The 15,501-nt window shown below is 39.7% G+C and overlaps 1 protein-coding gene and 1 pseudogene across 2 annotated transcripts; both read left to right on the forward strand.

Moving 5' to 3' along the window:
* Positions 1 to 956: 956 nt before the first annotated feature.
* LOC311185544 (olfactory receptor 6C2-like) lies at positions 957 to 1,645 on the forward strand (annotated as a pseudogene). Its single transcript has one exon. The product of its transcript is annotated as an olfactory receptor 6C2-like (transcript).
* Positions 1,646 to 9,882: 8,237 nt separating this feature from the next.
* On the forward strand, positions 9,883 to 10,821 carry LOC311184961 (olfactory receptor 6C2-like; the record flags this gene model as incomplete). Its single annotated transcript, XM_084255296.1, has 1 exon — positions 9,883 to 10,821. The coding sequence occupies one exon, from the start codon at positions 9,883 to 9,885 to the stop codon at positions 10,819 to 10,821; it is 939 nt and encodes a 312-aa protein (XP_084111422.1).
* Between the last annotated feature and the right edge of the window lie 4,680 nt (positions 10,822 to 15,501).

Here is a 15,501-nt window from a genome sequence, read left to right on the forward strand (position 1 = left end):
AACCCACGCTGCAGAGGCTACGGACAGCTTCACAGTGCTGCGTTCAATCCGTCACCACCTGGGGGCCCACTCAACAAAATTTCTTAAGTCCTTAATCATTTTATTTCTAGTAATCTGGTACCCATTTAGCTAGCTTTGTCATTCCTGTTCCTTTAGAGCAGTTCAAAGAAAAAAAAAATGACCAACCAAGAGAGCATAAAAGAGAATTCTCATAAACTTGTGAAAGTATTCTCAGGTAATTCAACATGATGAAAGAAGGGAGTCCTAAGACAAGCCCAGAAGATGATGTGAAAGCTCTGGTGACGAGAACACAAAAGTGAATATTCCAAGGAGCATTCTCTGAATTAAGAGATTGGAGCAGGGAATCACACTAGAAAATACTTGATATTTTCTATTTTTCTGTTCACAAACACAGATATTTCCCTGGCACTATTACTCACGGAGTCTCTTTAGTAGGGAGTTAAAACCACATTACTTGCAATAATAAGAATCTGTAGTAAGAGATCTCTGGCTAGCATTCCGGGGAAGCTCAGCACTGGGACCCCAATTACTGCTCATCTAGCAATCAATCACCACTCTGAAAGCGCTCTTCACTAACAGGTAACAAAGGAAATTAAACCTTAGGTTAGCCAACATTTTCACCTCATTCTGCTGCTGACAGTCTCTAATGTCTCTCTTATTTTTACGCACAGACCAGGTCACAGTCAGGAATTGGTGATGAAAAATCACACTGCAATAATATTTATCCAGGAAGGACTTACAGATGATCCAAATCTATAAGTTCTGCTTTTGATCTTTTTGTTACTAACCTTTTTGTCGAGCGTTATCTGGTATCTGACCATCACTCTCACTCTGGTGGATTCTCACTTTAAAACACACATATATTTTTCTCCAAAATTTCTCCCTTTTTGGAAGTCTCATCCACAACTGTCTGCATTCCCCAAATCCTCTGCACAATGGCATCTGGGGACAATACTGTCACCTACAATGCATGTGCAACTCAATTGTTTTGTGTTATTGTACAAGTTGTGACTAAGTTTTTTCTCTTGGCTGCCATGTCCTATATTGCGACGTGGCCATCTGTAAGCCCCTGCACTACGCCACCATCATGAATGAAAGGATATGCAACATCCTTGTTATTTGCTGTTGGCTGATTGGGTTGATTGTCATACTCCCTCCACTTGGCCCGGGAGTTCAGCTGGATTTCTGTAACTCAAATCTCATTGACCACTTTGGCTGTGATGCAGCTCCACTTCTGAAGATTGTATGCTCAGACACTCAATTTGTAGAGCAAGTTGTTTTAATCACGGCTGTGCTGACCCTCATAGTCACTCTAGTCTGTGTAGTTGTGTCCTACACGTACATCTTCAAGACTATTTTAAGACTTCCTTCAGCTCAGCAAAGAAAAAAGGCTTTCTCCACTTGTTCTGCACACATGATTGTAGTTTCCATCACCTATGGAAGTTGTATTTTCATCTACATCAAACCAGCAAAGGAGGGAGTTGCCATTAATAAGGTGGTGTCATTGTTAAACACCTCAGTTATCCCTTTGATGAATCCTTTCATTTATACTTTGCGGAATAAGCAAGTCAAACAAGCATTCAAGGACTCAATAAAAAAGATGGCGTTTCTTTTCAAGAATTAGGGGACTAAGAGACTTTTTAATGAAAAATATATACTTACAGAGGGAGAAGAAGGCAGAGTAGGAAGATCCTGAACCCACCTCTTCCCACCACATAACAAATCTACCAGTGCATACTCAAAAATTGCCATTGAGACAGAAATGAAAACTAACAGAACAGCATTTCCACAGCAAGAGATAAAAGCCTTCCTTTGAGAAATATAGCAAATGTGGAGACATGATCTTGCAGGAAAGCAAGATCACCACCTCAGCTTGGTGACCCACAATTAGGAAGGATATGTGACAAAGTGACAATGGCAAAAAAAAAATGTGGATAAATAATCACCTTAAATATAAATGAATGAAATTCAACCAAAGACCTAGAATCTAATAATGGATTTTTCAAAAAGACCCATCTCTATGCTGCCAACTAGAAGACCACTTCAGGAACAAAAGAGACACATGTAGACTGAGGGTGAAAGAGTCTAAATAGTTACCTAATGAAATAGAAACAAAAGAAAGCTGGATCACATCACACAAAACAGACTTTAAAACAAAGACTTTGGGTGGGGGGCAAAGACTTCAATAAAAGACCAATATGGACAGTATGTAATGTAAAGGGGTCCATCCAACAAGACATAGCAACATACATCTAACATAGCAGCACCAAAATATATAGCAGATATTAGATACCTAAGGGGGGAAATTAACACATATACATTATCACAATAATATATATACTTTTAACACCCTTTTTACATCAATGGATCGATCATTGCTGGTTTGGTGTTTCAGTATGACATGTTGGGGAGAACTAATCTGCAGCTACTGTTATTCGAAAGACCAGGATATTTATCCTGTGTTTCGGGATCTGAAGCATCAAAGGCAGAGAGAGGGAGATTTCACATGACAGACAAAGAGAGGGTGACCTCATCCTTACTACGAGAGTAAGAGGAGGTTCTTCAGTAAAGAGAGGATGTTCACTGGCAAAGGTGAGATCCCCATGCTATGTTCTTCCAGGTCATAAGAGGAAGAGCAGTGGTTGCTTCTCTGATTTAGAAAAGGGAAGAACCTTAGGACATTGACTTACTCTTCCAGAAGGGAAAGACAAAGGATTTGGGTTATCATTTTACACCAACATCAACATGAGCAGCAAAAATGAGCCTGGGCCTCCATGGTGGCACAGGCGGTTGAGCACCACACTATGAAGCTGTCCACAGCCTCTGCAGCGCAGGTTCAATCCCAGCCAGCCAGTGAGAATACCACATGGCGTGCAGACCTCTCCTGCTGCCCACTGCTCCCCTCAGCAGTGTGTTTCGTCAGTCTGCCTGTTCTGTTCCTGCTCTGTGTCGGGTGAATCCTGTCACTTTCTCATGCATCTGGCCTGTACCCCAGCACTTGTATAAATAAAAAATAAATCTTTAAAAATAAATAAATAAATAAAAAGAATGAGCCTGTCCAACAAAATGTCAAGAAAAAGTAAAACTAGCAAGCTGACCATAGATCTGAGGCACACAGAAAGGGAGAGGAAAGGAGGGAGGGGGGTCAAAACAGAGGAGGGAAGCACACAAGGGAATAGGGTGATGGCTCATGGGTGATATAGTAGCTACAATAATGTAAGAAAAAATAATTAAAAATAAAGAAATCATAAAAAAAATAATGAAACCATCCAGAAATGCCAGCAGAGATAGTCAAAGAAAAAGATCTACTCAAGTTCACTGGGCAACATAGAGCTATAACAAAATAAGAAAAATATACTGGAGCCAGGTCATTTTTTCCTAGTGAATGGGATAGAAAACGCTCGGTTGCCAAATTAACAAAAAGTGGTTTAATTACCTATTGGGCTCAGACAAACCTTGATCAAAAAGGATATTGGCAATTTGGACCACATCAAACTAAGAAGCCTATGCACAGCAAAAGAAACTATCACTAAAATGAAGATACCGCACCCAATGGGAGTAAGTGTGTACACACCACACACCTGACATGGGCTGGTATCCAAGATCTGCAAAGAACTCATGCAACTCAACAAAAACAAATAACCTGCTCAAAAGACGAGCGAAGAGACAGACAGACACTCCTCCAAAGAAGACATACCAATGGCCAAAAGGCTCATGAAAAAAAGCTCCTCATCACTTATTGTCAGGGAAATGCAAGTCAAAAGCAACATGGATGGAGCTAGAAGGGATCATGCTCAGCAAAATAAGTCAGAAAGAAAAAGAAAAATACCAGATGGTCTCACTCATAGCAGGAATTTAGAAAACCTAAATAAGAGACCAGGAAAAAGACTAATCAATACAAAGTGAAAATCAAAATCAACAAGTAACTAAAGCAGACACACTATGGGTAGGGGGAGGGGCGAGGCAAGGAAGAACTAGAGTCAAAATAAGGGGGGAGGTGCAAGTATACGGGAAATATAACCAAAATGAAAATGCATACATTGTGCAAAGATGAAAAAAGATGTAAGGATTATATAAAATATTGAAATAAAAAAACTGTCTAGATATACTATTTCCTTGAGAGGCTATGTGTTTTCTGTGAAAAAATATGTGAGTAACCAATTAGAAATATCCTAATTTATTAAAGTAATAAAAATTTGTCACTCATTTGAAATAAATGTGTATAAGTTAAAAAAAAACAAGGATAGTATCAAGTGTTAACAAGGATGTGGACAAAAGCTGTCTCAGACACACTGGTGGGAATGTAGACTGGTCCAGTCCTCTATGACAATAGTATGGTGTTTGCGCAGGATCTTTGTCTACCTATTCTTTGTCTACCCAAAGAATGCAAAAACACTAATAGGAAATATATGCATGCCCTCCTCTATTCATTGCAGCACTATTGACAATAGCCAAGCTATGTGCCCAAAGACAGATGGGTGGATTAGGGCGATATGGTTTATAAACACAATGAAAACTACTCTGCTGTGAAAAAGAAACTCTCGACTTCTGTGACACACAGACAGGACTGAGGGAGGATGATGCTAAATAAAATAAGTCAGACGTAGAAGACAAACACCAGTGGTTTCACTTACTTGTGGAATACAGAGAAACAAAGGGCCAAATAAAACATAATCAGTAACAAGCCCTAGAAATATGTCTGCAGAACTGAGATGGGAGATATGAGCAGAGGGAGGAAACACTGTGGACATGGCAGAGGACTGTGGCGTCCTGGGGGTGCATTTGGTGTGTAACATGCACACAAAGGGTGTGATCCTATACCTTTCAATCACTACAATGTTGTAAACCAACACTGCCTCCATAAAAAATAATAAAATGATTTCTGAAAATAAAGCTTTCATTTAAAACCTGTACAATGTTGGCGAGGGTGTGGAGAAAAAGGAACTCTCCTGCACTGCTGGTGGGAGTGCAAACTGGTCCAACCACAATGGAGAGCTGTGTGGAGATTTCTTGACCTACTAAAGATAGAGCTTCCATAGGATCCAGCAATTCCACTCCTAGGGATTTACCCAAAGGACACAGATACATCAATTCCAAAGAGCACCTGCACCCCTATGTTTATAGCAGCACTGTTTACAATAGCTAAGCTTTGGAAACAGCCCAAATGCCCAAAAATAGATGACTGGATCAAGAAGATGTGGTACATATACACCATGGAATATTACTCAGCATTCAAAAAAGATAAACACATGCCATTTGCAGCAACATGGATGGCGCTGGAAGGGATCATGCTCAGTGAAATAAGCCAAAAAGAAAAAGAAAAATACCAGATGGTCTCACTCATAGCAGGAATCTAGAAAACTTAAATAAGGGTCCAGGAAAATGAATATAAGAAAGTGAAAATCCAAATCAACAAAAAACTATGAACCAGAGACACTTTTTGGGGGGTGGGGAGCAGGAGGGGGGGATTGGGGTCAGAATGGGGGGGTTGCAATTGTATGGGGAATATAAAAATAAAATTTATTATTTAAAAAAAATAAATAAAACCTGTATTACTCCTGTGGGGCATCCTACTCAGTCACTTCTCTGTTTCACTGTAAGGTAGGTACAGTTATTTCTTTTCCCTTTGAGAGAAGTAATGAACAATGTGCATAAAATAAAACAGAGTATCTATTCTGCAATCAGAATAGAGAGAAAGCACTCAACAAAGAAACTCAAACATCATTTGGAGACACCAGACCACCCCCTCCACTTCCCAACCCAACCCCCACACCCCAGTCCCTGAAGACATTGTTCCCAGTGCTCCTTGTGTAGTTAGGTGTTGGTTGGACTGTTGCCAACTCATTAGTAACTCTCGCAGCTGAATCACCAAGGACTATTTTGTTGTTCACTCGATGTTCCCTGTACACTGATAGCAGATTAAACATATAAAAGAAATGCTGCTGTTATAAAATTTCAGGGAGCCTGCTTCCCAGCCCAAGGAACTAAAGAGGAACATCCCTTACCTCTAACCACTCCCTTTTTCCTTGGAACTAACAAAATAACTGAAAAATCTAGTGTCAGAGGTTATTTTAGACTTGGTGGAGGACGTGGAGACGGGCTGGGATCATTACAGTGGGAGCAGTGACAATCTAGGAGAACTCGGTTGTCAGACTTGCCTCTGAAAGCGTGTGTGTGTGTGTGTGTGCAAGTCCATATATGTGTACACATGCATGTGTGTAAGCCTATATAGAGGGGAAGATCAGGTGTTGATGGGTAGCATGTAAGAGCAAGTGCTGAGTACACAGAAACCTCTTCACCAACTTAACACCCCTCAAACTGTCCTTCCATCAAGGGCCACTGAGAAAGAACTGTCAAAAAAGTAAGTATGTAATTGTCATGACATATTCATACTCTAAAAACATAGACAGGAGTAAGTACAGTCAGTTTTAAAATCTGGATTTCTATTCATTGTAGTTGACACTGCAGAAATATATCAACAGGCATTTCTGATATGTGGTAAATGCAAATGAATATGAAATTAGAATTTTCTGCCATGGTCATTTTAACCCTGGAAAGAACCAGTCACAACCATCAGTTAAGGAGATGTTTCTTCTAAAGAGACAAAAAATAAAGGACAATGGAAAAGACACCACCACCCAATATCCACTAGTATCATAAAAATCAATTAATATCAGTCTTATAAATTATCTCCACTTTTGGAGGTGGAGGGAGGGGGGCTGACACCAAAGACTCTCTTTTTGAATTTCAACTTTTCAGTCCATAGATAGTCTCTGACCCCAGTGAAGAACAAAAGAGGTTTGTTCCAAACATAACTCAGACTATCCCAAACATACTTTTTAATGCACTAAGTAGGGAGCTAATAAAGGGCAGCAGTAAATCTCGCTCTCTAGCTCCCAGTGCCAGTGAGAGCAGGGAGTTTTGTCTAAGTTAACGTTACTTGAAACTATTTCTTGAAAGGAAGGTGGTAAAATTATTTATTTGATGAAACTGTTTCAAGCTTTAATTGATCTAAGCTGTTAATAAATAAATAGCTTCCATCTCCCAGGTAAACGTCCCTCGTGTAATGCAGAATGTCGGCACGCCTGATAGGAGAGGCCTAAACAAAGCAGTTTTATACACAAGAGGATCTGCCACCGCAGCTTCATGTGGTAACAGACGTAGTGTCGATTTAACCAGCTTCATCAACTAAAATGAGATGTCCCTGAAAGCTAACACATATTATATTAGACAGTTTTAACATTAAATTAATAGGCAATAAATGCTAATATGATTGAGTTCACCAGTCTTTCCTAGCAATAGAGAAGAATAAGAGCTTTGTTAAGAGAAGCAGAGAATGATTTCAGGTCCCAGACCTTGGTAGGAAAGGAAGAGCTGGAGTAACAGTGTCGATGGTAGTACAGGATTTGGATTCTTCTACAGTGCGAGAGAAAGAGGGAGAGAGAAAAAGGGAGATAAATTTGGGGTGCAGGAATGAACCTGGCTGTCATTTAGTTTGGCATATTAGAGTCTTCCTCTGGCAAGAATATGGTGATCCCTCCCATGAGCTAAGAGAGGGGTTTCCCTGCTCTGAAATCACCCCTGTGAACCCAAAACCTTGATAACTCAAGATGACAGATGGTGCCAACAAAGAATGAATCAATAGAAACTGAGTAAACAAGAAAATATGAATAAGCTCCCTATACAGCTGTTGGAAGGAACACACAAGGCATCGTTATCACTCCAAATTCAAGGTTGTATTTCCACTGTTATCTTGTGTTAGCATGTCTCTGAGTATGCACAAGAAGGAAATATTATCTCCCACTGGCAGCCTGAAACTTCTTTGAATAAGCAACCTATTCATAATTTAATTTCTAGTCTCCTATATTATGTTCTGTAAATGATAGATAGGTATGATTTATTTGAATGAATAAATATAGATTATTTACCTGAGGAAAAAAAGAGCAGCCTAGTTATTTTGATTCCCTCCTAACATATTGGGTATTAGTTGAGGCAACTGTTAAAACACAAAAAAAATTAGCTGTTCTCTCCCGCAGAAGTGCATAGGATTTCCCTATAATTCTTGAGTTTTGTCTGTATTTGCTCATTTGTCAATATCCCCTGATAAATATAAATATATATAAGCACATACATGGCCTACAAATGTATTTATCAGATCTACTTTTACAGGATGGATACCTGAGAGCGGCTGCTTGAAGTATGAATCTTAAGGAGGGTGAGTTTTGACATGAAGGAAACTTCTAAGCTCTTTGGTAATAGGGTTTCTGGCAAAACATAAATTAGAATGTAGGGGAATGCTGAAATGGATTGCAGTAAATGTCAGTGAGAAAAGTAAGGTACTTTACAATTTTTTTTACATATTGTTGATTTTTCTGTCCAGTTGTTGCTGGATAAGGCTTGGGAAAGTTTCATATATCAAAATTCACAGAACATAAGCATCAGGATTAGGGGATTTGTTGGCAAATTAGTAGGGAAAAGTTATTTGAGGAGAGAAAGAGCTGAAATTGTTCAAAAAGGAGGTTACAAGGATCTAATCTGAGACAGATTCTAATGATTGAGTGAGAGCTGTGATGACCCCAAGTTTGGTCAGACTGGCAAAAAAAAAAAGCAAATGTTACTTTTTTTAAGATTTATTTATTTATACAAGAACTGGGGTACAGGCCAGAGGTGCAAGAGGGTGAGAGGATTCACCAGAGACAGAGTGGGGAGCAAAACAGACAAACCGAAGACACTCCTGAGCGGAGCAGCGAGTGAGACAGGAGAGGTCTGCCCCACCATGTGGGTAGCTCCCTGGCCGGCCGGGAATAGAACCCGTGCTGTAGAGTTGGAGAACAGCTTCACAGCACTGCACTCAACCCTCTGCATCACTGGGGAGGCCCACAAATGTTATTTTCTTTCTGGGCTCTGCTCATGACCCAAAACAGCAAGGAGTAAGTTTGGGTTGCATTCAGAGTACAAAAAAATTTTTCTTTTTGCCACTTCAGAAAACCCTATGCCTAAGCAGCCCCAAAACTGACTTATAAGTACTTTCTTTGCTGATATTGGATGAAAAAAAAAAAAAAGGATGTGTCTTTGTATCTTAAACATTTGATCTCCCTATTTAGAGAAAAATCTAAAGTGCAAAGAGCAGAACTTACACTTCCAAATCAATGTGCTGTTGCTAAAATTAAAAATAACATCAGATAAACAACATGACCTATGTGTCCACACCCCGACTGTGCAACACTGAGTGAACCACATTGTAAGCGATGGCCTTTGCCCTGTCAGTGTAGGTCCATCATTCAAGAAATATGCTACTCTAGTAAGGTTTATTGATACTGGGGGAAGCTACACATGGGTAAGACAGGAGATGTGTGCGAAATCTCTGTAATTTCCTCTGATTTTTGCTATGTTCCTAAAATTGCTCCCAAAAAAGTTTCATTTTAAAACACACAAAAATGCCTATTAACAAATTCTTCCTGGTTTTATGGTCTCCAAAAGCATCGAAAGGTGAGGGTAGGAGGAAAACTTCAAAAATGATGTCCTTCCAGGATAAAAACGAAGAAAAGATGTACACTAAACAATATTGTTGAGAAACTGCCTAAGCAACATATGAACTATGTTTTGTTTTGCTTTTATTTGACATCTTTGGAAATGCACTTTGTAATCACAGAATTATAAACATAAGAAGCTTATTCGATATTTCCTACAGGTGTCTCCTAATTCAATGTCAAAAGCACTGCTACACTGAAAATTGATTGTTAAGTAAAAGAAGGTGCATGTGATCTGCCTGGCTGTCGTGTTTCCATTCAGGTCCTAACACTTGCTTCTTATCACACTCCCTTCTACAGACCACATCCCTGTCGCCAGCTCAAGGCCGTGATGACAAATCACACAGTAATCACAACATTCATCCTGCTGGGATTGACAGACGACCCGAATCTACAAGTTTTGATATTTATACTTTTGTTTCTCACTTACATGTTGAGTGTGGCTGGAAACATCATCATTATCACCCTCACACTTGTGGATTCCCATCTTAAAACTCCCATGTATTTTTTCCTCCGAAATTTCTCTTTCTTAGAAGTGTCGTTCACCACTGTCTGCATTCCCAGATTCCTGTATACTCTGACAACTGGTGACAATACCATCACCTACAATGCTTGTGCCACCCAATTATTTTTTATTGTCCTCTTTGGAGCAACAGAATTTTTTCTCCTGGCTGCCATGTCCTACGACCGCTACGTGGCCATCTGTAAGCCTCTGCACTACACCACCATCATGAGCAGCAGGATCTGCACGATGCTCGTCCTCTGCTGCTGGGTTGCTGGCCTGCTGATCATCCTCCCTCCTCTTAGCGTCGGCCTCCAGCTAGAATTCTGTGACTCCAATGTGATTGATCATTTTGGCTGTGATGCAACTCCTATCTTACAGATAACCTGCTCAGACACGGTGTTAATAGAGAAAATTGTTTTGAGTTTTGCAATTTTAACACTCATTATTACCTTAGTGTGTGTGGTCCTCTCCTACACATATATTGTCAAGACCATTCTAAGGTTCCCATCAGCCCAACAGAGGAAAAAGGCCTTTTCCACCTGCTCTTCCCACATGATTGTGGTCTCCATCAGCTACGGCAGCTGCATCTTCATCTACATCAAACCTTCAGCAAAGGAAGGTGTGGCCATGAATAAAGTGGTGTCCATCCTCACTACTTCAGTTGCCCCTTTGCTTAACCCATTCATTTATACACTTCGAAACAAGCAAGTGAAAGATGCCTTCAAAAACACAGTAAAACAAATTGCATTTCTCACAAAGAAGTAAGGGATTATTGATATTTTTGAGGCTAAGATCAATTAAATTTATATCTGAACAACTCATGGATGCCATTCATGAATTTGCCAAAGAAATAGTTTCTCCCTATTCTGTAGGTTTATTAATCTTTCTCTTCTAATCCAAACTGCCAAATCGAGTTACTTATTTCTCCTTCTTTTAAGTTTCTTTTATTCATAATGGTTTCTTTAATAAAGGCATGTTCTAGAGATAAGATTCCCCAAATTCTCAATGTCGTCAAGGGAACTACAAATAAATAAATTTGTATTTCTGGTCATACAGCATTCTCATGGTATGGACTATAAATGCTCAGAAACTATTTCTCACTTCTTGTGAATACTTTGATATCTCAGTTGTACATGGGCCAAGTTTCTTCACCAAAATTTGAAAAGTGTGGACTCGATATATTTCTTTCTCATTTCAAAATGTCTGTTTTTCAGGAATGAGTAGAAGGGAGTAACTTCAAAATCAATAAAGATAACTATAGTCTTTCTTTTAAACCAATTCATTCACAGAAATATTTCTACTGAGCTTTCTGGAGATTATTGGGTACACTGCATTCTGAAGTCTGATATGGCTATGGAAGGCAAAGAGGAAGCCTTTCAAATACTGGCTGTATCTACTGATGTTACCATGCATGTGAATTAAGTTGAATACAGTGAGAAGGGGATGCTTCGTCCTGGTATCTCCCCCCCACCAAAAAAAAAAAAAAACTATTCTAATCCCAGGAAATTCCTCATTACAGATGTATTATTCAATTTAAAGCATAAATATGCCTGGGGTGAGTAGCATAAACATGATTATCCGTTTCTACAACATTAGGTGAATTTATTTTCCGGATCTCCTATAGCACTGATGGTCAATTTTCCCAAAAGTAGTTATTTAGAGACTGAGGAAAGAGCTGGAATGGACGAGGTATCCTTGGAAAACAAAGAAATACATTAGAAGGGGCACACTTCCTAATGGGTGAGTGGAAATCAGGAAACGCAAGAAAAGAATTCCTGAGACTCTCTCTTAATGATCTAGGGCAGGAGTGGGGTAGGAAACATGGAAATAAGAGCTAGAGAACTTGAGTTCTTTTTTAGACTTTGTTCCAAACAAGCCTAATGGCCGCTGACCCGCAAAGCTCTATCTTCAAAGTTAAGAAATCAGCCAAAATGACCTTTAGCTAGCTTTGTCATCTCTGTTCCTTTGGAGCAGTTCAAAGAAAAAAAAAAATGACCAACCAAGAGAGCATAAAGGAGATTTCTTATAAACTTGTGGAAGTATTCTCAGGTAATTCAACATGATGAAAGAAGTGTGTCCTGAGACAACCCAGAAGATGATGTTGTAAAGGCAGAACTGGACACAGGGCAGGTTCTCTGATCCCATGCAGACCGGGTAAAGGAGGAGTCAGAGTCCTCAGTGGTTTTTTGCAGGTCTTTTATTGGGGTTCACCAGGCATATGTCAGGCAGGGGTGCTGGGGGGCCGGGAGGCTGGCAGGCCTCCCAGCCCCCAGCAAATCCTCACTCTATCTGGGCTCTCTGGCGTTCTCTGCTTCTCGGCTTCTCTCTCGGCTTCTGCTTTGGCTTCTGCTGCTGCTGGCGTCCCCGTGACACCGCCCTTAAAAGCACAGTCTCAGCCCAGGTGAATCTCATCTACCTATGCCCACACCCTATTCCAGGTGTCCGCCATCAGGCATGCATTCAGGACCTCTAGGATCCATCATCTATCCTGATGGCGGGAGGGCAGAAAAGCCTGACATTTTTCCTTACCCTACAGATGTGAAAGCTCTGGTGACTGAGAACACAAAAGTGAATATTCCAAGGAGCATTCTCTGAATTAAGAGATTGGAGCAGGGAATCACACTGGAAAATACTTGATATTTTCTATTTTTCTGTTCACAAACACAGATATTTCCCTGGCACTATTACTCAAGGAGTCTCTTTAGTAGGGAGTTAAAACCACATTACTTGCAATAATAAGAATCTGTAGTAAGAGATCTCTGGCTAGCATTCTGGGGAAGCTCAGCACTGGGACCCCAATTACTGCTCATCTAGCAATCAATCACCACTCTGAAAGCGCTCTTCACTAACAGGTAACAAAGGAAATTAAACCTTAGGTTAGCCAACATTTTCACCTCACTCTGCTGCTGACAGTCTCTAATGTCTCTCTTATTTTTACGCACAGACCAGGTCACAGTCAGGAATTGGTGATGAAAAATCACACTGCAATAATATTTATCCAGGAAGACTTACAGATGATCCAAATCTACAAGTTCTGCTTTTGATCTTTTTGTTGCTTACCTTTTTGTTGAGCGTTGTCTGGAATCTGATCATCACTCTCACTCTAGTGGATTCTCACCTTAAAACACCCAAGTATTTCTTCCTCCGAAATTTCTCCATCTTGGAAGTCTCATCTACAACTGTCTGAATTCTTCTACACAATGGCATCTGGAGACAATACTGTCACCTACAATGCATGTGCAACTCAATTGTTTTGTGTTATTTTCTGGGTGTGACTGAGTTTTTTCTCCTGGCTGCCATGTCCTATGACCGTGTAGAGTAACAGATTGTCAGGCTTTTCTGCCCTCACACCATTAGCGTTGATGATGGATCCCTGCAGTCCTGAATGCATGCCTGATGGCGGGCACCTGGTGTTGGGTGTGGGCATGCATAGGTGGGTACACCTGGGCTGAGAGACTGGGCTCATAAGGATGGCGTCATGGGGACACCAGAGAAACAGAGCCAGCAGGAGAACAAGCAAGAGAGTGGATGGAACCAGCAGAGAAGCAGAGACCACAAGACAACACCAGAGAACTCGGTAAAGAGTGAAGATTCACCAAGAGCTGGGAGGCCTGCCAGCCTCCTGGCCCCCCAGCACTCCTGCCTTCTGTGTACCTGGTAAACTCAATAAAAGCCTTAAAAAGTCACGAAGGGCTCCAGGACTCTCTCTCCTTTACCTGTCTGCATAGGGTCACAGAGATCCTGCTCTGGCCCTTCCTGCCACTACAGACCACTACATGGTCATCTTTAAGCCCCTGCACTACAGCACCATCGTGAGCAACAGGATGTGCATCCAGTTCCTTATCAGCTGCTACGGTTATAGTCTCCATACAATTCCCACCCCACTTGTTTTGATCCTACTCCCTCCTCTCCCACCACCCATAGTATGTCTCTGGTTTATAGTTGCTTGTTGATTTTGATTTTTACTTTACGATAATTAGGTTTTTAGAAGATGTGGTACATATACACAGTGGAATATTACTCAGCAATCAAAAAGGATAAACTCATGCAATTTGCAGCAACATGAATGGAGCTGGAAGGGATCATGCGCAGTGAAATAAGCCAGATAAAAACATAAAAATACCAGATGGTCTCACTCATAGCAGGAATTTAGAAAACCTAAATAAGGGACCAGGAAAAAACCTAATTATAATAAAAATGAGTAAAATCTTATGGTTTTTGTCTTGCTTTATCAGGCCTATATCACAAAGCATAATACCTCTAAGTCCACCCATGTTGTTTCAAATGGTAAGATTTCATCTTTTATTGCTGTATAGTATTCCACTGTGTGTGTGTGTGTGTGTGTGTGCCATATCTTTATCCATTCATCTGGCAGTGGGCACTTAGGTTGTTTCTATCACATGCTTACTGTAAAAAATGCTGCAATAAACATTGGGGAGGCATATATCTTTTTGAATTGATATGTTTGTATTTTTCAGGTAAATATCCATAAACATGATAAATGGATCATAAGGAGTTTTATTTTAGATTTTTTAAGGAGCCATCACAAAATTTCTTTTTAATCTTTGTGCTGTATTCTCAATAGGTTAAGACTCCAAGAAATAAAAGTTAAAAAAGAAAGCTCTTAATTCATTCTCTCAAAAGTTATCTTGCAGACAAAATTCATCTATCCCCATCTTATCAAGGATCCTTGATCAGTGTGACTTTCCTTTTGTCATCTCACCATCCTTAAACTCTGGTATTAGCAATTCTTTCTGTTTGAGACATGATCATTATGTAAATGGTAAGGTGAGGGAAAGAGCATATAATACAAGATTGTTATGAAGGTAAATAGGTATATATTTAAATTAAATTGTAAGGTATATAGTTAAAGTTCATAATGCCTTTTAGGTGCTGAAAATAGTAAAACCATATGTAAAATAAAATAGGTAAAAAGACAGAGAGAGAAAATATTTGTCTACTCCTTGCCTCCATGTTCCTGACGCATGATCAAATGGCCCCACTTTATTAATGGCAGTTAAGTATGTTACCTGAGTGCCACACAGTTTTCCCTGCTCCCATCATATAATAGAAGCACTGGCTCAATCCCAAATGTATCATTTGCATCATAAAAAATTTACCATACCAGTAAAAGATGTTAATAATAGAGAAACTGGACATAGGGTACCTGGGAACTAGAGAGTTCCCATTATATCATCTTAACCTCTCTGTTAATCTAAAACTGTTCTAAACAATAAAACTTATTTTTAAAAAAATAAAAATTAAACACTTGGATTCAGCAGCAAAGATTTTCTTTAAATCTATTGCAATCATATTTTATGTTTGAAGGCTGGATTATTTCTGTTGATGTTTGAATCAAAATAAGGAAGCATGGAAGCTTTCCCTCAACTACTTAGTATTTTAAATGCAAGTTTTAATCAGTGAAGTTAGGCAGGAAAATAAATA

Source organism: Talpa europaea (assembly GCF_964194135.1).
Source record: "Talpa europaea genome assembly, chromosome: 15".
NCBI classification, from domain to species: Eukaryota; Metazoa; Chordata; class Mammalia; order Eulipotyphla; family Talpidae; genus Talpa; species Talpa europaea.